This window comes from Nannospalax galili, unplaced genomic scaffold (assembly GCF_000622305.1).
Source record: "Nannospalax galili isolate Female #2095 unplaced genomic scaffold, S.galili_v1.0 scaffold87, whole genome shotgun sequence".
Taxonomy (NCBI): domain Eukaryota; kingdom Metazoa; phylum Chordata; class Mammalia; order Rodentia; family Spalacidae; genus Nannospalax; species Nannospalax galili.
In genome coordinates this window covers 2,535,606-2,556,532 of record NW_008360320.1, presented here as the reverse complement: position 1 = coordinate 2,556,532, position 20,927 = coordinate 2,535,606, and the positions used below count along the sequence as shown (strand labels likewise).

Genomic DNA, 20,927 nt, shown 5'->3' with positions numbered 1-20,927 from the left:
ACACATTATCTCAAGCTAGGGCCCTTCCCTTGCCTACTATCTGAGGGGCTCTCCAACAGTCTCCCTTCAAGTGGTCTTGGGTTTTCTGCCTACAAACAGTCCTAGAGGAAGCTGGGAAGGAGGGCTTTTGTCTGGCTGATAGTTTTCCGTGCTCTAATTACACTTCCCTCGGTTTGAGAAGGGCGCTTTTAGTCAGCATGCCATCTTTCCCTCTTTTTAAGTTCTGTCTTATAGAAAGAGACTAACAGCATACAGCCTCTACATTAACCTAAACCCTCGCCAAGAAAAGCAAGTATATTATTAGGAATCATAAAATTTTGTTTTGCCTTATTCTGCCCTGGGTTGGCTGATCCAGGTGCTTAGAGTGAAGCCCTCTTTAAGGAAAAGAACACAAACTTAGAGCCACGGAGTGCAGAGCTTCAGCAGGTGCCTATGCACTCAAGGACCTGCAGGCTAGGCTTTACCAGCTCCTGGATCTCTGCACCTCTGGCCATGGCACTTCTGAATGTTTTCCCTTTTTAAATTTATTTAATAGTTATTCGTTTTGAAGTTGCGTATGTTTATGGTGCACAGAGGGACGTTTTGGAATGTCTATACCTTGTGAAATGGATTAGATCAAGCTAATGACTGTATCAGTTACCTTACATTCTTATTGTGTGTGTGTGTGTGTATGTGTGTGTTAAGAACATTTAAGCTCTACTGTCTAAGCAATTTTCATGTATCAACATACTATTATTAACTATAGTCATTATGAAGAAAATAATTCCCTAGAACCTATTTCTCCTGCCTAAGTAGAACTCCTGATTGACTGGCATCTCCTGATTCACTCCCATCCACCAGCTGCCTCTGGCAGTTTTTGCTCTGCTCTCTGCTTCTGTGAATTCCCAGGCTTTAGATTAGGTATATCCTAATCTAAAGAGATCGTACGATATTTGTTCTTGCTGTACCTGGCTTGTTTCACTTAGCATAAAATCCTTTAGGCTTAATCATGCCACAATGGAATTTTAGCATCTTTTCTTTTTGTCCCTCTCATTACCAGTGTCCTAGTAATAGGATATTTACTTAGTTGTTGCAAGGAAAGCAGAAATTTATCTAGGTTTTCATAGTCTAATGGATCCTAGGTTGTTTTGGCAGTTGGAGAGGAACAGAAGCACAGCTAACCACCTGACCCAGCAGGCATAGGTGGTAGAGTGCTGTTTCATGGGTGACTAGAAACACTTCTGAAATGTTTATGCCTGACTCCCAGCCTCTTCCTCCTTATGTTGTCAGCACTCCAGAGCTGGCGCATGTCAGATGGGACATGGAAGTCAGGGGATCAGGTTAACCTGAAGCCTTTATAAAGAGAGGTAAGTCAAGCACCCTCCCAGGAGTCAGTGGTGCTCCCTTAAGCCCTAGGAAACGCATTCCAGGATTTCTAGTGGATCTGAAACCACAGATAGCAGTAAACTTTGTGGTTTGATGCCGTTTCCATCTTCTTTGAACACTCATCTGCACTACAGATATATGTTTATAGCAGGTGTGAAAACAGAACTAGCGTAGCTTTCTTTTCCTTGTTCACAGTTTCACTGACAGACGATTCATTTTTTTCCCTGTGAATCTTAGCAACCTCAGGATTTTATTTTATTTTTTTTGCCTCTTGAAAACTTTGACCTTTTAACTTTAAACAAATGTTAAATTCTTTATGGCTTTTCATTGGCATACCTAAGTTTCCAGCATCACTGTCTTGCACTTTGGGGCCATTACTAAGGAAAAGATGGCTTACTCAAACACAAACCCTGTGATTCAATGACAGTGCATATGGTAGCCAAGATGGCCGCCGTGAGGGTTAGTCATAGGTGTGAATTTGATCCGATTGAGAAATGCCTAGAAAAGTGGTAAAGGACACTCTCAGGGTGTGTCTGTGAAAGTGTTTCCAAAGACAGTTGGCATGTGGGTCAGTGAACTGAGGATACCTCTCCCCAAATGTGTATAGCAGAGTCCAATAATGTGGGGGGTTGGATGGAATAAAAGCAGAAGTCAGAGGAAGCATACATACACTCCCATCCTCTACTGATGAGCAGGTGTATAGTTTTGTTGTTGCTTTCATGGCCTCTGGACACTGGATTCCTGATTCTTCAGTCTTTGAGTGTAGACTTGCACCAGTGACTCTCGGGTGGTAGGAGGGCAGTTTCCAAGCTTCCTGTCTCAGACTGGGACTGCACCATTGGCCACTCTTGTTCTAAAGCTTCCAGCTTCTTAACTGAGCTGTTACTGGTTTTCCCAGCTCTCCAGCCTGCAATCAGTCATAGGATTACTCAGCCCCTGACTGTGCCAACCAAAATCATGATCCAAGTTCCTAGTAAGAGTAATTAAAGATAGCTATTCATAATGTATTAATCCATATTCATTCATGTCAGGGTAGATGATATTAATCCCATTTTGGAAATGAGAAAAGGAAGGAAAAGTAGGCTGTCCAAGATCATAGGCCTAGTCACTGGCGAGCTAGGACTTCAACACAAATCTGTGAAAAAACAAAGTCCACTGCCCTTCCTGTTGTGAAAGAAGCCCCTAGCTGCTATATACAGGGAAAAGACATAACAGAATCAGGGAAGGTACTTCCTGCTTGATCTTGTGGGAGAGGAGAGGATGGGACTTTCTAAAGCTGAGTTTAGTGTTAAGTAAAGAATGTAGATTTACCAAAATAGACATCCAGAGCCAAGGCATAGAGTAAGAAGTAACCTAGTACACTGAGAATCTCATACACTATGATTCTGGCTCCTGAGCATGAAGTGTCAAGGGAAAAATGACAGGCAGGAGGCAGATTGTGGGGAGTTTTATAGACATCCCTGCTTGGACAGCTCTGATGCTTCACATTACCTGTAGAACCCCCACCCCAATATCCTTCCCAAGATCCATATCAGAGACAGTGCTGAATCGGAGCATTTTTCAAAAGCCAGAATTTGGTCTCAGTTGTCAGTCTGGTCAGAGCCTGGACAGCTTCAGTGGAATCACTGTGAATCAGAGTCCTAGGGAGTTTCACAGCTGGCACTGTCCCTCAGGTTGTGCGACACCTCTGTATCTCGCCTTTTTCTCTAGACAGGCTTAGTTGATAGGAAGGAATCTGGATGCTTGTGGAGTTTCTGTTGATAATGGCTGTGATCTGTATCTAAGAGGGTCTGGGAAGGGTTGGTATAGTTATATTACATGCCTCCTCCCCTCATGTCTCATACCTTATCTGACCTTTGCATACCAGCACACCAGTGTCAAACTATGCACACTCTCTGTTTTATTATTTTGAGACAGAGTCTTACTAAGTAGCCAGGGACCCTTTAACTCAGTATCTTCCTGCCTTGACCTCCTGAATAATGGGATTGCAGACATGTGCCATGAGGCCTTTATATTCACTCTTGACTAAGTCACAGACCCCTCATCTCTTTCTTATATACTAAGCAAGTCAACACATCCTTCTATATTCTTTGCAGTATATTTGGGCACTTTTATTTAAGAATAAAATGAATGATTTTCCTAACAGAGTTCAGGAAAATTGATATTAGTTTGAAAATATTAACAGCATACATAACAGATAACATCTGGTTCATGGAGGATGATGAATAGATGAATGGATGAATGAATGAATGAAGTGAAGTAGCAACAAGGATGACAACTGAGGGACATAGACAGGAAAGCTCAGCACTAAGGAGAAGGCAATGGGATTAGTGCTTGGCTTCTTCCATGCAGGCGGTGGGGGCAGTCCATTTAGACGCCTGTATTTCCTTACCCATAGCAGGTGATTCACTGTTTTATTCTGAATAGGTGAATTGGTTTACATGCAAAAACAAAACAAAATTTTCTATTATCAAGGACAGCCTCCTTCTATTAATAATGCTTACATTCTTTTCTGTTTGAGTAAATACTATATAAAATATTATATTCTTCTTGACTACAATAATAAACTTCTGTATTAACCATTATTTGTCAAGACTTGCAAATGATGATGGTAAAGATTCAAGGAAGGACTTCAGCCTCAGTGCTTATGGAGTTGAGAGCTCGCTGAATGTACTTTATTTGTCTTTAAGCTCAGGGTAAGGAAATTCTTCCTCTAACTGTGTTAAATAGATAGATGAGCATGAAAAATCAAGTTATAGTTTGGGCCAACCCAAGTATAATGGACAGTCTTTGGGCTTCCGGGATTGTTTATTGTTCAATGTATCAGAGTCTTGAACAATAAGTACATAGATAATTTGTTTTGAAAATATACCCTTTATCATAACCAAACTATAATATTAACTCTGAGTTTTTTTTTTCTTTTCCCAAAAGAAGAGAGCACAGGCTGGCTCTCTCATCCTGTAAGAAATCTGGAAGGTCTCTCTATACCCATCAAATTTGCAATATTAATTTATTCTTGAACTTGAATTGTGTCGGATGCAAATGGAAGCAATACTCAAGGCCTTTAAACCAAAACTTGGTTAGGATTTCTGGAACGATGAACAAAATGCTGTTCCACACAAAGAAGAAGGAAAGATTGAGTGTGCACTAATGCTTTTGATCCTGACTGAGAATCAAGATTACTGTCTAAATGGGCAGAGATGAGGTATATTCTTCATGTTTTCTACCCTTAACAGCTATAAGGGCAGATGGTTTGAAGATTGTGTTTGAAGAGAAAGAGCCATGATTTTTAAGTTGTTTGGGGAAGGGAAAGAATTCTGGACAGATCATCAGGGTCCCTGGGGGTTGGGGGAAGGAGCACACCACTGCTGTGATTAGCCGAAAGGAAAGCTGAATTTTCACTGGATGCTGGACTTCAGCCAACACAAAGGACAGAAGAAATGTTCCCATAGAAATTAAATGTGTTAGGCCTGCTTGCTTATATTTATTTGAACTTCAGACTACATAAATGACAGGTGGCAAGAGTGACAGAGAGCACTTTATTTGAGTGAGTGTGACAGTTGAAAAGGTGCCGGGAGGAGTGGTAAGGGTTAGTTAACAGAACTCAGTCCTTGAACAGCCCTCTGAAACAAGCAAGCAAGCAAGCAAACAAACAAAGATAACTTTAAAAAAAAAAAAAACATGCAAATGGTTCCTACCAATAAAGTTTGGTTGAAACCATCCAGAATACCTTCATAGATTCAGAGTAGGCATATCTGCTTTACAATAGATGACTAATGGTGTTCTTCCATGTTGGTGAAGTTTGGGAAACACTCAAAATCAGTGAAAGAAAGAGGAACGAGCCACTCCAAATGCAGAGAAAATTCCCTCTGGACAGTACCAAGATAGCCGTTCTATGATCAGGAGGTGGAGCGTACATGCTTAGCAATCAAAGTGTGTTTGGGGCTGCGTTATTTTGAACATAGGAGCATATCTTGTTCTGACTTAACCCACCTATTACTATCATTGCTTCTCAGGACATCTTATACTTCTAAGTTTTGGGGCGCTCTCTAGGATTTAAAAAAATCATTATGCAAAAAGAAAAATGAAATGAGGACATTTTAAAACTTAGAAAAATGTTTAACAAAAGAGACTCAAACAAAAATTTCTCTAAGTAGCTCCTTCTAAGTTAAAAAAATTGGCAGGCTGAAGTTTATCTAATGTCCCATTCCTATGTGAGGAATTCTTTGACTCATTCCTATCCTGCTGTTTATACTTGAAAATGCCTTCCTCCAGTTCCTCAAAACTTTCCACTTGACAGAAGGAATAAGCAACAGATGAAACAGCACCGAGAATAAATTCAGTGTCTTTTAAATGTGAATATATTGCCTGGCATACTTACTCAGACATCGTTTATCCTTCAGGAATTGAAGCGTTTTGATGCAATTGACCATTAAATCAGTTTGGGACAAACAGAAGGGCAGCTTTTCCCTATGACTCTAGCTTTGCCAGTGGATCCAGAAAAATAAATGAGCGTTTCTTTAAAGCATTGATTTTTATGCAAATAAACCTTCAATTCTGATTGAAGAATGTGAACAGTCTGTCTCCTTGTAGGTTGTAAACGAAACATCAGTGCCTATAAAATCCAAAAGGAGTCTTCTCTGGCTAGTTCCTCACTATGGACAGTTTCAAAGCCTGCTAACCTTTTAGCTGATAAGCCTTAAAGATGTATCAGATTAAAAATTATTTGTAATGGTGGGGCATGGTGGAGCACACCTTTAATCCAAGCTCTGAGAAGGCAGAGGTAGGCATATCTCTGTGAGTTTGAGGCCAGCTTGGTCTACATAGATTGTTCCAGGCCAGCCAGGGCTACATAGTGAGACCCTGTCTCAACAACAAATCATTTGTTACGTAGAATAGTCAAGTGGCTGGATGGTCCCTTTTGGAAGAATCTTGAATGAAAACTCTTGGTTGCAAGGAAGGAAAACTAACTCAGAGCAGCCTGAGCAGTGGAAGTATTTGTTAGATGGAAAGTGAGGCTGGCATAATAATTCATGGAAGAATTAAGAATTGTCTCTAAAGGCAAGGGTTGAACATGGTTGGAGCTCTTGTCTCCCATTTTCTCCTCTGTCTCTCCAAGCCAGCAAGCTTCCTTCTCTTCCTCCACATGGTGAGGGGGGGGGCATTGCTTTCACGTGTACCTGGCTTTGTATTTGGGTCTCTTCTTCCAGAGAGGGGCTGCTTGTCTTTTCCTGAAAGAAAACTATCCAGGAAGAACTCAGATTTGCCTGGTTGGCTTACATTTCCAATGCTGAGCTAAACAGTGGCTAGTGGGATAGGCCACATGTGGCAAACAGTGCTCCCCAGCAGCAGCATGTTGGAATAACTTTTACAATGTAGACATACTCTGGACAATGACTTTTACCTAACCTTGCAACCATAAAGCTCATCTTATCTTAGCTTGATTATAATGTAGACAAGCTCACTGAGCCTTGAGCACCTCTTATAACCTAAACATAGCTTTAATTTCTGACAATCCTTCCTTGCCCTAGACCTAGAATAATGTGTGTGTGTGTGTGTGTGTGTGTGTGTGTGTGTGTGTAATATCAAAGGCTCGGAAATTCTTGTCCTGTAGTACATACTTAAGTCAATATAACTGTGGAAGTATTTCATTTTCTTCTAGTGTCCAGTTTAAAGAGTGGGAAGATCTTATTTATGGACTCTATATGAAATAGAAATAGGGTCTATATTTGTAAAACTTGGCCTACATGTCTCTATCACTTTACCTTTATGGCTAGTGTAGAAATTCTCCTTTATATTGTCTAGTACCATTCATAAAGTAAAAATACTGAATGCAATTTTCAACTTTCTCCCAAGTGAAGGTCTCATAGATCTCAAACTATTTTTTTTCCTATTTCAGAATGTAGCAAGTAATCCAATGGAATAAAACCAGCAGTTGAGTAACTCATGCAAAGGTAATTTAGAGCACGAATTAAATCTGTCAGAGTGGTATTAGATTTGCAAAAGCTCATAAATAACAAATGAAAGGTCACAGAGCTGTGAAGATGAGCATGTGCGTCTTCATAAAGAGAGCTCTGTTCAGGGATGGGATCCGAAGTGCATATTTAAATGGCAGCATTATAAAATGGAAATACATCTTTTCTAAATGTCTAGAACAATCCAAAGGCGCAGTGGACTCAGAAAATCATCAGAGTCCCAAGAAAGAGCCTTTATGTCAATATCTGAGCATATCATATTTGTGTGGTTGGGGATTAAAGCTCTATCTGTGACTGAGAATCTGCAGAGACATACCCCCTCAGCACAGCTGTATTTCAGTCACTGTTAGACTAATTGTGAATGCTTGTCGATCATCTTTCATTTTAAGTTCCTAGAAAACACTAATAGGATGGGTGGTGCTTTGTGATTAATGTAGGAATGTAAGCATTAGTGATATTAATAACTGGTCCTGCCCATCCTGTTTTTCTCATGGAAAAGAAAGGTGGAAAATACAGCCTCGATCACTGCAAAGTAGACAAGTTCTTTTACTGTGCATTGTATGCAGGTCTTTCTAGTTCTGAGTTGGACTTGGCATTTTTAAGGGAACAAAGTCTATATTTATAAAAAGCAATTTATTGTTTTCATCAAAATTGAATCCTTTATGAATTAAAGTATTCCATCAAGAAAGTAGAACAAAGCCAGGCATGGTGGTATATACCTTTAATCCTAGCACTAGGGAGGCAGAGGCAGAGGCAGGAAAGTCTCTGTGAGTTCAAGGCCAGCCTGATCTACATAGGAACACTGTCTCAAAAGTAATGTGGGAAAAGGATACAGAGAATGTGAGAAAATATTTGATAATAATATGTTATTTATGTAAATGCCTAGACTCCAGAGAGAGAAGGAATTATTACAATTCAACAAAAGTTGGATTCAACAATCCAACTTTTAAAAGACTGGGCAAATAATTTGAACAGACATAATTCCAAAGAAGATATACAAATGACAAACACATAAAAAATGTTCAACTTCATTGCTTACTTGAAGACACAAATAAAATGCAGTAAAATTATAGTGAGATAATAAAAGGTAGTGAGATACAATTCACCTTCTCTAGGTTGACTATGGTTTTTAAAAGAAAGGAAAAAAAGTGTTGGTAAAGATATGAGAAATTAAAATACTCAATATTGTTTATGGAAATGAAGGATGGTAAACCTGCCTTGGAACACTGGAAGTCCCCCAAAGTTAAACCCTTGGTACTCATGAGACCAAGGAAGAACAGGCCTGGGCATATATCTAATACAACACATATTTGCTCTCCCCCCAAATGTTCATGATATTAATAACAGCATTGTTCATAATAACCAAAAGTGGGAACTACCCAAATGTCCATCATTTGATGCATAAACAAAAATATTCACAGAATGAAACATTTAGCCATAAAAATTACTGTTATACTGATTAATACTACAGTATGGACGGAACTTGAAAGCATACTAAACAAAGGGATCAAGACACAAAACACCACACATTGTAGATTCCACTTACATGAAATGTTCCTAATAGGTAGTCCATAGAAATGGGCACAGTAGGGGTTATCGGGGTAAGGGGAGGAGCCATGCTGGAGTGATTGCTGATGAGTATAGGCCTTGTGAATGGGGTGATAGAAGTGTTATAGATGAGATATTGACGATGATTTTGCAATGTTAAGAATTATACCAAATATTATTGAATTATAAAGCTGTGAATTTTATATTATGTGAATCTTACCTCAGTAAAAATTTTAGAGTAAAAGATAATTGTGGATGCAAGTGAAATTATTTTGTCAGACTTACTCTTTCGAGAGGAGTTCCCGCTTATGATAATGATACATGTTCATTAAACTTTTTGTTTTATTTTGTTTTGTTTTGAGACAGGTTCTTCCTGTAGCCCCAGCTGGCCTGGAACTCTATGTGTAGACCAGGCTGGCCTTGATCTCACAGAGATCCACCCACCTCTGTCTCCCAAGTGCTGGGATTAAAGACATGTGCCACCATGCCTGGCAAAATTTTTTGATCAAAATACATTGTATGAAATTTTATTGTATGTCAATAAAAATATTTTTTAAAATTTTGAACATGCAAGTAATTTTATGTTTCTAGAACCTTCCATGGCTTTGGCAAGCATGAGGTCATGAGCTTAATCCCCAAAGCCCATATTAAAAAAGCTTGGTATGGTGGCATGTGCCTATAATTCTAGCACTGGGGACCCTGGAGCTCTCTGGCCAGCCACCCTAAACTACTTAGGAGCTGTAGGCCAGGGAGACACTCTGTCTCACAAACAAGGTAGACAGCTCTTGAAGAACAATACCCAAAGCTGTTTACTGGCCTCCATGTGCACCTGCACCCATGGCACATAGATAAACATACACACACAAATATGTTGCCAAACATGAAACACATAAGGGCCACCCCTTATCTGATGGAAAATTCACAGTATGCTCTGAGAAGTCACAGAGCTTATTAAATGGGGAAGTGAGAGAGCCATGGCCTCTCTGCTGTATTTCCATACATCAGAGTCTGGTAAAGAGTAGGACTCAGCAGGTATGTGAACACTGGAGCCAAGTAAAAGTGAAGCCTGTAGATGAGGGAGACGTGTGCAGATTGACTGGACAAACAAGGACATAGGGCTAACTTTTGTGTAGATCTCATCCCAGTGGCCATTTAACACTTTTTTGTGCCATGGTCAGTACCATCTATGGAAGCTATAGATTGAGCCACATGAAGCCCTCACTGTATACCCATTATTTTAGCATAAAAATGACAGTCTTACATGGTTAGACCTGATAATTCTTTAATAATTATTCAAAATATAGAAATAAAAATTTTTAATTCTATGAAAATGACAAACACAGTTTTACTTTTTGTTTCCTGCATATTTGTATAAATGGGCTATACTGTAGTTTTAAATTATTTTAAAGCAGCTGTATGATTTTCTTATGGCCGTTGTAATTACTGCAAATTCAGTGGCTTCAGACAGCAGAGATTTACTTTCTTGTTCTAGAGGTCAACAGTCCAATACCAGTCACCAAGCCGAAGTTAAGACTTCAGCAGGACAGCCTTTTTCTGGGGTTTTGGGAGGATTTCCTAGCCCTTTTCAGCTAGAACCTGCAGCATTCCTTGGCTAGCGGCACCTCCTCACTCACATTAACCTCCAGCTTCTGCTGCCTTTCCTTCTGTTGGTTGGTGCTCTCCTGCCTCCCTCTTGTAGGGACACTGGCAGTGACACCATTGGCTCACCTGCGTACCATTTCAAGATCCTTAACTTGATCACATTCAGGTTCTTTCTCACCCTCAGAGGCTTCTGGGAATTACCACATGGATATCTGGGGAGAGGGCTCAACATTCATCTTACCAAAGTTACCTTTATTGTTGTTGTATATTTTTCATTTTTCAGTGCAGAGTAGCATAAAACTGGAAGAAAAGTTCTGCCATATTTAACCCTTATCGATCAACTGAATTTTACCATGAGTTTTCTTTACTATTTATTTTACTACGAAGATCAGTTTCTTGATGCTATAAAATTTTGAATATTAAAAAATTTTGAATTCAAGTATCTTGAAATATCAAGATACTTTCCACACCTCTCAGTTCATATTTGGGGTGAGAAGGTAGATAAGGTAATAGAATCTATGGCTTTTAAGTTTTATTCTCTAGTGTGACCTGGATTTTAGTTTTCCTTTGCAGACTCGCCATTTGTATCATTCATCTCTTAGAGCAAAATGCAGGACAAGCTGGCAGAGGTAAAAAGCAGAGAGACACCATCCTGAAGGTATTAGAAGGGTCTGAGGCAAATGTCTCGGCTCTTCACAGTGGCAGCTGAGGCCCCTCCATGTTAGGTTCTGAACCAGTAACAATAGTCACAGCAAGTCCTTGACCTGAGGAGCTCATGGCCCCACAGCCTGGGAAGGTGCTTGCATTTCTCTGTGGCACCTCAGACCACCTCACCCTTTGTATTGGTAACTACTAGCTCTGTGACATGCCTTGGGGCAGGGGATGTAATATAAAAGAAACCTTGTGCTATGGGCTGAAATGTGGTTATCCCAGAATTTCTAAGTTATCACCATGTGCCTCAGAATGTGGTTTTATTTGGAGACAGGGCCTTCGAAGAGGTAACTAAGATTGAAGGAAATCATAAAAGCAGAGCCCTAATTCAACAGGACTGGTTCCTTTATAAAAGAGCAGGGACAGGATACAGGAATAAGAAGGCCTCAGAGGACAAAGGGAGGGTGGCCACCTGTAAGCCAAGAGGAAAAGCCTCAGGAGGAGCCAAACCTGCTGACACCTCAACTTCCAGCCTCCAGAGCTGAGAGAAGTAAATTGGTTAAACTGGATAGCCTGAGGTGTTTGCATGGTAGCTTGAGCAAACTCTGAGCCCTTTACTGTTCATGCATCGTGGTCTGCTTTCCAATATCTCTCCTGGGGATATGAGTTGGTCTTTACAGTTACAAACATAATGTTCCTGCAGTTTTCATCCTTGATTCTCAAGGGAGGAAGTAGGGGTGTTGGCTGTGGCATAGTCAGGTCTCCAAAGTGCATTATACCCACCTGTCGCTTGGGTGTAGCCTCCCTTCCCTTCTTCAGTGTGGTACAGAGGAATGGCTGAGAAATAGGGCCTGTGATGCAGGGGAACATTGGAATGGCTGGGAAATGGAGTGCTGCCTCCTTTGCTGAGCTGAAGCTTGTCTGTGACTGGACTGCTGCCTCAGCAGGGGAAGGCCACCTCTGACATTTGTTTCTCGTTGCATTGCTCACCCACGAAGTGCTTCACACAGTGCTTGGCAGTCACATTTATTAGATCACCTGGCAGCCCATTCTCTTCCTCGATGCAAGTTTGCTCCAAGAAGCAAAGTATGAACAGAAGCTGGCATCGTGAGTCTGGGCCTGGCCTGGGTGCATCATCAGCCCTTACAGGGCTGTCTATCTACAGGGCTTATACTATCTTCTGACAGTTTACTAGTTAAAAACAAATGAACACAAAAGCACCTGGAAGTCATTTTAGTGTATCCATTTCAGTTCATCTTTTTCACATTTCAATCAACTTATATGTTCATTTAATAGTGTCATGTTCTGTCATTTGAAAAATTGTTTATATCCTATGAAAAGTTGAATCTACTGGCATATTTTTGTATCATTCTGTTTGGATTAATATTGATTTGTAGTACATTCTAATATCTGAATAGGCCACATTGATATTTTTCTATTAAGTTTCTGCTTCATAATATTTTAGTCATAATTTATTTTATTTTTTCAGTTTTAAATTATTTATTTATTTATTATTGATTCAATGTATATGAGTGTTTCGCCTGCATCTATATAAGTGCACCCATGTCATGAAATGCCCATGGAAGCCAAAACAGGGTGTTGGATCCCCTGGAACTGGAGTTATGGATGACTGTTAGCCACCACATGGGTACAGGGAACCAAACCTGAGTCCTCTGCAAGTGTGGTCGGTGCTCTTAGTTGCTGAGTCATCTCTCCAGCCCCAATTTATTTGTTTTTATAAGGAATTAAAAATGTTATGCTATTTAAAAATTTTGTTAAGTCCTATGCAAGATCAAACCAGATAAAGTACCAGCATAGATGTGAGGGAGTAAGAAATCCTAACCCCATCTAAGGAACTTTTGGCAACCAATGGCTGCTAGGAGGAGGAGAGACAGTCTCTTTCAAGGATGGGACTCTTGGTAGGTTAACAAGGCTCCAGTGGATGGACCTACACTGAAGGACATTTGGGGACACAAATTAGACTCTATAGGCCTTATATCTAAAAGAGTACATTAAACTGGGCCAGGGGGCATAAGGGAAGGTATAAATGAGGGCTCTAAATACCATCAAATTATATTGTATGAAAATTGCAAAAAGTTCAATAATTTTTTAAATTGTTGAATATTTATATTACATCTACAAATGAAATGTCCAAATTATGATTTTAAATTCGATTTAAATAAGTGGATATCTCACACTGATGCTCTTGCTTGTACAAGAGAGATGATGGAACTTGGAAAGCAGCATGTGAGACACAGGATAGAAAACTAAGAAGATGGTGAGGGGTGGCATGGTGCCAAATAAAGACATTCCTTTGCATGAGCTGGACAGTCTAACCCCATTACAGGTCTCGACTGTTCTCATTTTCAAGTGAAAAAGAATCAGAATAAAGGACAATAGTTGGTTGTTTAGTGATAAGCAGCAACTCAATCTTATAATCATCCATCCTTAGGCAGAATGTAGCATCCACTGGTTTTTAAAGTGCAGAGTTGAAAGCCACTCGGCCTGTGTAGGAGCCAGCCCTGTCCTTGTGTGCTGGACCTCTTCATGTTAAATGGGGTAATCATAGCGGAAACCTCATAGGGCTATTCGAATAAATTGATATTTGTAAATGGCTTCAACAGTATGTCACCAACAGATGTTGGTTATACTAAGATTTTGTGCTGTTGAGACAGTTTTTATCTTGGTCAGCTTACCTTCATTTCTTTTCCAGTCTGAAAGTCTATCCCATACAGTTTGGTTGATTCAACTCAGAAAGGCTGGTCTCAGGCTTGGCCCACACCATTACTGAGGAAATGCTTCTGAGCTTTTTACCTGACTTATTTATTGTTGCTGTCTGGCAGACATCCCCTGGCCTCCTGGCAAAAATAACTGGATTTCATTAAAATTCAATCTCTCTTGATACCATCTCTGCTGGATATTAGGAGGGATTGCTACCAGTGGAGCAACCTGATTAAGAAGAGATTTAGGCTGGAATGTTCTAAGTGCTCTAAAATTACCATTTATAAAGTTCTTCCCCCTGGCACTCTGCTTTTCTGGGCCCTGCGTGTTGTCCCTCCCCTGCCCAGCTCACCATCCAGAGCTCAGCTGAGCTGTCTGCGCTGTCTCCTGGTGGACACTGAGATGAGTCTGTCTTCTTGTTTCAGGTGCAAGTCCTCCCCCATCGCCTCAAGACCCCACTCTGGGGCCCCCTGTATGAGTGACACGCTGGTCTGCCATGGAACCTGGCCCTGCTCTGGCTTGGCTCCTGCTCCTGAGCCTGCTGGCTGACTGTCTCAAAGCCGCTCAGTCCCGGGACTTCACAGTGAAAGACATCATCTACCTCCACCCGTCAAGTAAGACTCTTATGTGTTCCCTTTGTTGTGAAAATGTCGCTTCATTTCCAATTAGGAGTTGAAGCATGTCCAGGAGAAGCAGGTTTCAGGGAAGGGGAAATACCTGGTGACTTAATTAAGGTGGTGTAATATGTGCCTTATGTTTTACCCCCTCCTTTCCACAGAATGTTTGGTGTTTGCTTTTTTTTTTTTTCTTTTTGTTTTATGAGAAGTGGGGGTGGTCTCCCTGCAGCCCCAGCTGGCCTGGAACTCACTATGTCAACCAGGCTGACCTCCGTCTCAGAGAGATCCACCTGCCTCCCAAGTGCTGGGAATAAAGGTGTGTGTTTTGTATCTTAAGTCAAATTATTAGGCTTATTTTCTCATTCTCTATACAATCACTCTGATTTACACACTCTTCCCTTTTGCTGTGTGGGTCCTCAGCCAGCGATCCTCAGCCAGCTATTCAAGTGAACCACCCCGTTCCAGGAGGCAGATTGTAAAAAGATCTGAGCTTTATAGATCAGATAATAGTCTTCTCTGTGCATCTTATTCTTAGTTTCTTAGCCTCCCACAACTTCTTGTTCCCTGGGTTTTTGGTTTCCTGTGGTTAAGAGTTCTCTAGGGAGTATATAACCATGTAGGTCACTACACTGGCATGTCCCTGTCCTTCAGTTTCTGATTTGCATATAGCTGGGTTTTACTTGTGATTTATGCCTTCAGCAAGATTTCAAGTTGTCCTGTGTGGATACCCTGGGACCTCAGTTTGGGAAACATCAGTGTGACATCCCCCTTTGGTCCCCAGCTCTGTACCTATGTTCCCTTTTGTTTTCTTCTATTACTCTTCTGTATTGCCTTTGTGGTGCTGAGAGCTGGGTATAGTCTGTGTATCCCAACCTTTACCTTTTGCTCCAAGGTATATTATTATTTTTTAAATGTCTGCTGCATGTCAAGTATTGTGATAGGCATAAAAAGTATACAGGCAATTAAAATATGGTCCTCACTTTTGAAGGTCATACAGTCTGCAAAGGGGAGGCAACTGTTTGAACTTTTTTGGCCCAACAATGCTAGAATATGTAATGCCTGCAGCTTGAGAGGTGGCATATGGGACACTTGAGGGCCTGGAGTCCACCTGACCCTGGCTCTGCAACTAGGTCAGCTGTTCCGTAATCTTCCTTGAAATAAATTCCCTGACTTTGTGACAATTAAATGGCATAATGCATATGAAGCACTTATCTCTGTGTTGTGATCAGTGCTCAGGCAATGTTAGGGACTTTTTTAAGTCTTTATTTCTAACGTGGTAAATATGCATTTCCTATAGCATTATGAACAAGAAAATTATATATCTGAACACCAGACCTGTACCTAAAAGGTAACTGAATGGTTATTCTTGTCGTCATTAGTTTAGTTAGTAAGCTATGAGTGTTGAAAAATCCTACTACCTTAGTTTTAAGTAAGTCCAAATGTGCTTTTGCTAGTTTGCTAGGAAACAAATATTAGTAATTTTTTTTTAGATTTTTGTATCTGTACCTCACAGCAGTATAGGCTGGTGCCCACTAGTTAATTGTATGAGAAATTTATCTGGATGCTTAATTTTGTGCAAGTTTTATCTTTGTTTTAAAGATATACACTAAAAATCTGGGTGTGGTAGCAGTCTTTAATCCCAGCACTTGGGAGGCAGAGGCAGGCAGATCTCTGTGAGTTCGAGGCCAGCCTGGTCTACATAGCCAGTTCCAGGGCAGCCAGGGGTACAGGGAGACCCTGTTTCAAAAACACTCAAAGAAATCTATAAAATAAAAAATAAAGATATACATGAAGATACTTTGATGCTTGGTCTGCTTTCTAGATTGTGGTTTATTCTTTCCCCCAAACAGCCAGACTTGAGAAGATAAAGACCCAGATTTCAGTCTCTTAGGAGTGTATGCCAGAGTTTCTGGCTTCTGTGACATTCTCTGTCAGCTCTGGTGATAGACTCAGATCACAAAACTGGTCCTTGACCTCTTCTGAGGCTAAGGTTGCACATACAGAGTAGGAGGGAAATTTAAGTGAATGGGTCTATGTGAACAAGAACAAAACATACCCCTTCCTCCTCCATGTGGTAGCGAGTTAGTGCCTGGGATGATGATTTCAGAGTGGGGTCTTTGAACGATGGACTCTGCAGGTCACAGAGTGAATTGCTTCTGTTCTTTAAGAGATAGTGGAAGCTAGGTGTGGTAGTACACAATGGTGAGTGCAATACGTGGGAGACTGAGGCAGGAAGATTGAGCTGTTGAGGACAGTTTGAGCTACATAATTCCAGGCCAGATGGACTACATAGCAACACCCTGTTCCAAATTAAAAAATAATAATAAAATAAAATAATGGAAAATTTCCCTCGTGTGACCTATGCTAATTAAATAAAGTGGTGCCTAGTTAGAAGGCACTTGCTCTCGTATAAAATCAATAGGATTTTCTTATATGATTTTAAAATCTGAAAAGGAGTTGAAAAAGTTGTTCCTATACTAGATTATAAGTAGACGACTTACCAGCAGGTCTCTTAATGGATCTAGGCAGCAAAAATTTGTGTGGAATTTTAGTAACTGAATGGCTCCCTCTTGGCCAGAACTTTGCTTTTCTCCCCATTTCAGATCAGAATTAACTTTACATTTCTCCAAACTACTTAGAAGTTTGTAGAGTGTGCTTGTTTCCACTTTTGATTTCTTTGCCCTTGAGCCCTCACCCATGCTTAGATGAAGTGATCTCTCTACCAATAAGCAGGTTTCTGTTGAATATAAGTCATAAAAAATATATGAGAGAAACCCAGGATTAGTTTGATTTTGAATTATTTATACAACCACCTCACTTTGTAGGTGGAGGTACAAGCAGCTTTCTCTGGGTCAGTGAGTGAGCCAGATTCCATTAATGTTACATGGAAAAGCATAGAATCTGTCCACAGAGAAACGTGGAGGTGCAGGAAGGGTGCCAACACACACGTTTTCCATGCTAAACACAAACACGTGACTCATGAGTCCAGACAGCCATCACCAATAGAAACCGGATTAAGAAATCCAGCCCCTCATCGCTAATCTCCTTTGCTTTCTGCTTCCCTAATTTTTGAAATTTCTGAACCTTTATGAGAAACTGTCTGGATTTCAAGTTTGAGGCACCATCCTCCAGAACATTCTGTTCAATAATTTGAATGTGCTTTTTCTTCTTTTTTTTTAATGTGAAAAATATTTTTTTCCATTCTATGGTTAAAGCATCAAGCCTAATAGCAACCTCCGAAACAGGAGTTAATGTTGAGAGAAATTGGAGCTGCTTATTTGATTGTCAGCTATCACACAAGATGGCAGAATTTAACTAAATGACTGTACCCTGTTCTTGGCCTCCATTTCTTTCCATATAATAGACAATTCTCCTTTAAAAAGATCCAGTTTTCCTCTGCATGTATGTTCTAATCTTTTCCTTAATCGTGTGCATCAAAGAGACATGTCCTTACAGAGGTTTGCTTACGCCCCAAGTAGGGAGCCAAGCAAGTTTATTCATTGTCCTATCCTTCATTAAGTCTTACAGGGTAAGCAGACTTTCTAGACAGGTACCAGTGTATTTCTGTCAGAAATATATTCACATTAAAATTGTTTCCCCAGTATTTTGCTGCTTTGTAGAATGAGAGAAAGATAAATTTATTAGACTGAAAAAAATTATATTTGTATCTATTGTCCAAAAACAGTGGAAATTATTTTTAACAAAAATAGGCACATTGTATGTAGCATTCATTTCTACTAGTCTGTTCTCACCACGTTTCCTGTAACTGAAGGCCTTTGTCCAGGAGAAAGTTCCAAGGGATGGAAACAAAGACTAAATCTTTTCTGATGCCTTACAAATGAATTATGGGAGGTTGAAACTATGGCTGACCATGAGAGTTAATGGACAGATTATTTTACAGGAAGTAACTGGGCACTTCAGTGTTTCTTTTTTTTCTTTACAATCACCTTCTCTTGAGGGACCAAGGCCCTATGCCCTGAAACACAGACTACTAAGCTTATTAGCTCTGTGATCAGGAGCCAAATTAGATTCATTCACAGCTGGGGCCACAGGATCTGAAACTCTGCTTGCTCTGTAAGGCTTTGAAGTAACAAAAAAGAAAATAGCACATCTCTTCCGAACCTCTTTCCCTGTCTTTTAAAAGAAAAATAAACTCTTTATCAGATGTAGTATCAATTAGCAAGTTACTGGAGATAGCTGTTTATCTGTTGACCTTATTTGGGGCTAAATATTTCCAGAGGGAAGCATTTAACCATTTGCTTGGTATTGTACTTTAAGCTGAATATATTTGCAAAGATTTGTCACTTATTGGTGATATTTATTGACCAGTGCTCATTGGCAAAATGTCAATGAAAGATCCTGTAAACAAGTATCAAATTAGAGTGTTTCAGAATGCACACAGATAAGGAATTGTAGACTTAAATAAGACTCACCCAAGTTGAGATCATTTGGTTATTTGCCACTGACGTATGCTGATGTGCTCATTCAAATCATGAATGATTTGAAGCAAAACTTCATTTTGCTACATGGAGTCCGGGCTCATACTTCTGTTCAGATTCAGTGTCCTTGAGTTAATTTCAGAGTAAGGGCCTTCTTATGTAAGAAATGACAGTGTTTAATTTAATATATCATTAGGCTTGTAAAAGATCATTTTAAAAAGTCTATTAGATAACCAAAATTTGGGAACACTACAAGTTACTAGTGTTTGGTTCTTAATAACTTTGTTCTTGGAGCAATTGGATCCTCATTCTTCAAAGTTTTTAATTTATCTCTTTGATGGGAAAGTTTCCAGGAATAACTAATCCAACATCCCAGCCAAATATTGTTTTGGCTGCAGTGACAGACAGATAAAATTGGATGCTCTAGTGAATTAATCATGTGAACTGAAGTGGTATAGTTAGCCCGCAGTCATAAACCTTGGCAAATATGATGATCATTTTTTGAACAATACTCTCCTTTGTAAAGTCCTTAATATCTTTTTTTTCAAAACTGTACTTCGATAATTCTACTTTAAATTTTACAAGTTATTTCAAAGTTTTCCCTCTTAAGTTATTTTAAGTTAATAGTGAGAATGTTTTTTAATGTATCGGACCAGTATAATTTCCTAAAATGTTTGGTCTTTCTCATAATGATAGTCATAAAATACAAACTGATCAAAATGTACGCAAGATATTGAATGGCTTTGGAATCTGAGAATGTTCTTGTTTTCTATTCTGTGGGCATGTACTGACCAAAGCAGACTCTTTCAAACATGATGTACTTCTCTGGGTGACAGAATGTGGAGTGTGTTAATGGTTTGTGTGCTTCACAATCTATTTTCTTCTGCTTCATAAAGTGATCTGACAGGAGAACATTTCTTCCTATAGTGTAATTTCTTCATGGGACTGAAGTGGCCATCTCTAAGTTGCTTTCCATTGTTTTAGGAGATGATCCTACTCTTATTTTCGACCTATTTGTGGATTTGAGTCACTGACTAGTTGAAGAACTATAGGACTCTCAAATGGGCCCATAAAAAGGTCCCTTTTAGACATTTTATGATTTTTGACCATGTTCAGGTACTGAGTACTGTCTCAGTCAGTTCTATGAAATATTATGAATGGGCAAGTGAAAACCAAAGTTATATCTGGACCATTATTATAGCCTTAAGCTGCTACCTCCTCCTTCCTTTATTTTTGATAACATACTTAATTGGTTCCATGTGGGCAAAGCAGTTTACCCTGAGATGATTATTTCCACCAGTGGGATCCACAGGATCAGCCATCTGAGAGGAGAGCAGTTGACTCCTGCAGCTGAATGTTTGAGTGTCTGCAGCTTTCAACTAGGCCAGGTAGTTTTACAAATTAAAGAATGCTCAAGATCTGGTTATGAAAGGCAGCGCTCTGACTGTCAAGGCAAGCAGATGATTACCGCTGAGAGGCAACTGCAAGCCTGCCTGTGAAAAGACAGAGACCACCAGCGTATCCTTCCAGACATGGCCCCTTGATCCTCTTCTTCCTTGTGCTGACAGAAGGCCCTGGTGTTCTGAGTACTTTCCAGAACATGATTCTCAGGTTCCACCACCACTTGAGCTTAAAGGCAAGACAGAGAGCACCCGTACTTGAAGGACAGTCTATTCAGAAGGCAAAAGTGCAACTCGTTTAGAGAGGGGATGGAAAACATCAGAGAACACTGCTGGAATTGTGTGACCCACACCTCTTTAGCTCCAAATATTACCTACACACTGCCATCCCCAACACCTGACAGCTGCAAGCAGTCCATTTTCAAATTTTCTCATTGTAAAAATGGTCTTGATAGACATCTGAGTTTTTACAGTTTGGGTCATTATAGGTTAAGTAACCTATATCTGAAATGCTTGGGACCAGAGGTATTTCAGATATTAGATGTTTTTTGGATGTTGGACTATATGTAGCAGAATATCTTAGAATGAGGTCTAAGTTTAAATATCAAA

The 20,927-nt window shown here is 39.9% G+C and overlaps 1 protein-coding gene across 3 annotated transcripts in view; it reads left to right on the top strand.

The window, feature by feature from the left end:
* Positions 1-20,927, top strand: part of Lypd6 (LY6/PLAUR domain containing 6) — a 136,715-nt gene that overhangs the window by 92,527 nt on the left and 23,261 nt on the right. The window contains exons 2-3 of one of the 3 annotated variants that reach the window (XM_029559728.1): positions 7,265-7,319; positions 14,288-14,476. In XM_029559728.1, the coding sequence (XP_029415588.1) occupies positions 14,359-14,476 (118 nt within the window). In that variant the 5' untranslated portion in view covers positions 7,265-7,319; positions 14,288-14,358. Of the gene's footprint in view, positions 1-7,264; positions 7,320-14,245; positions 14,477-20,927 lie in introns of those variants that run through there. The other 2 variants (XM_008825162.3, XM_029559727.1) reach the window with 2 other exon arrangements.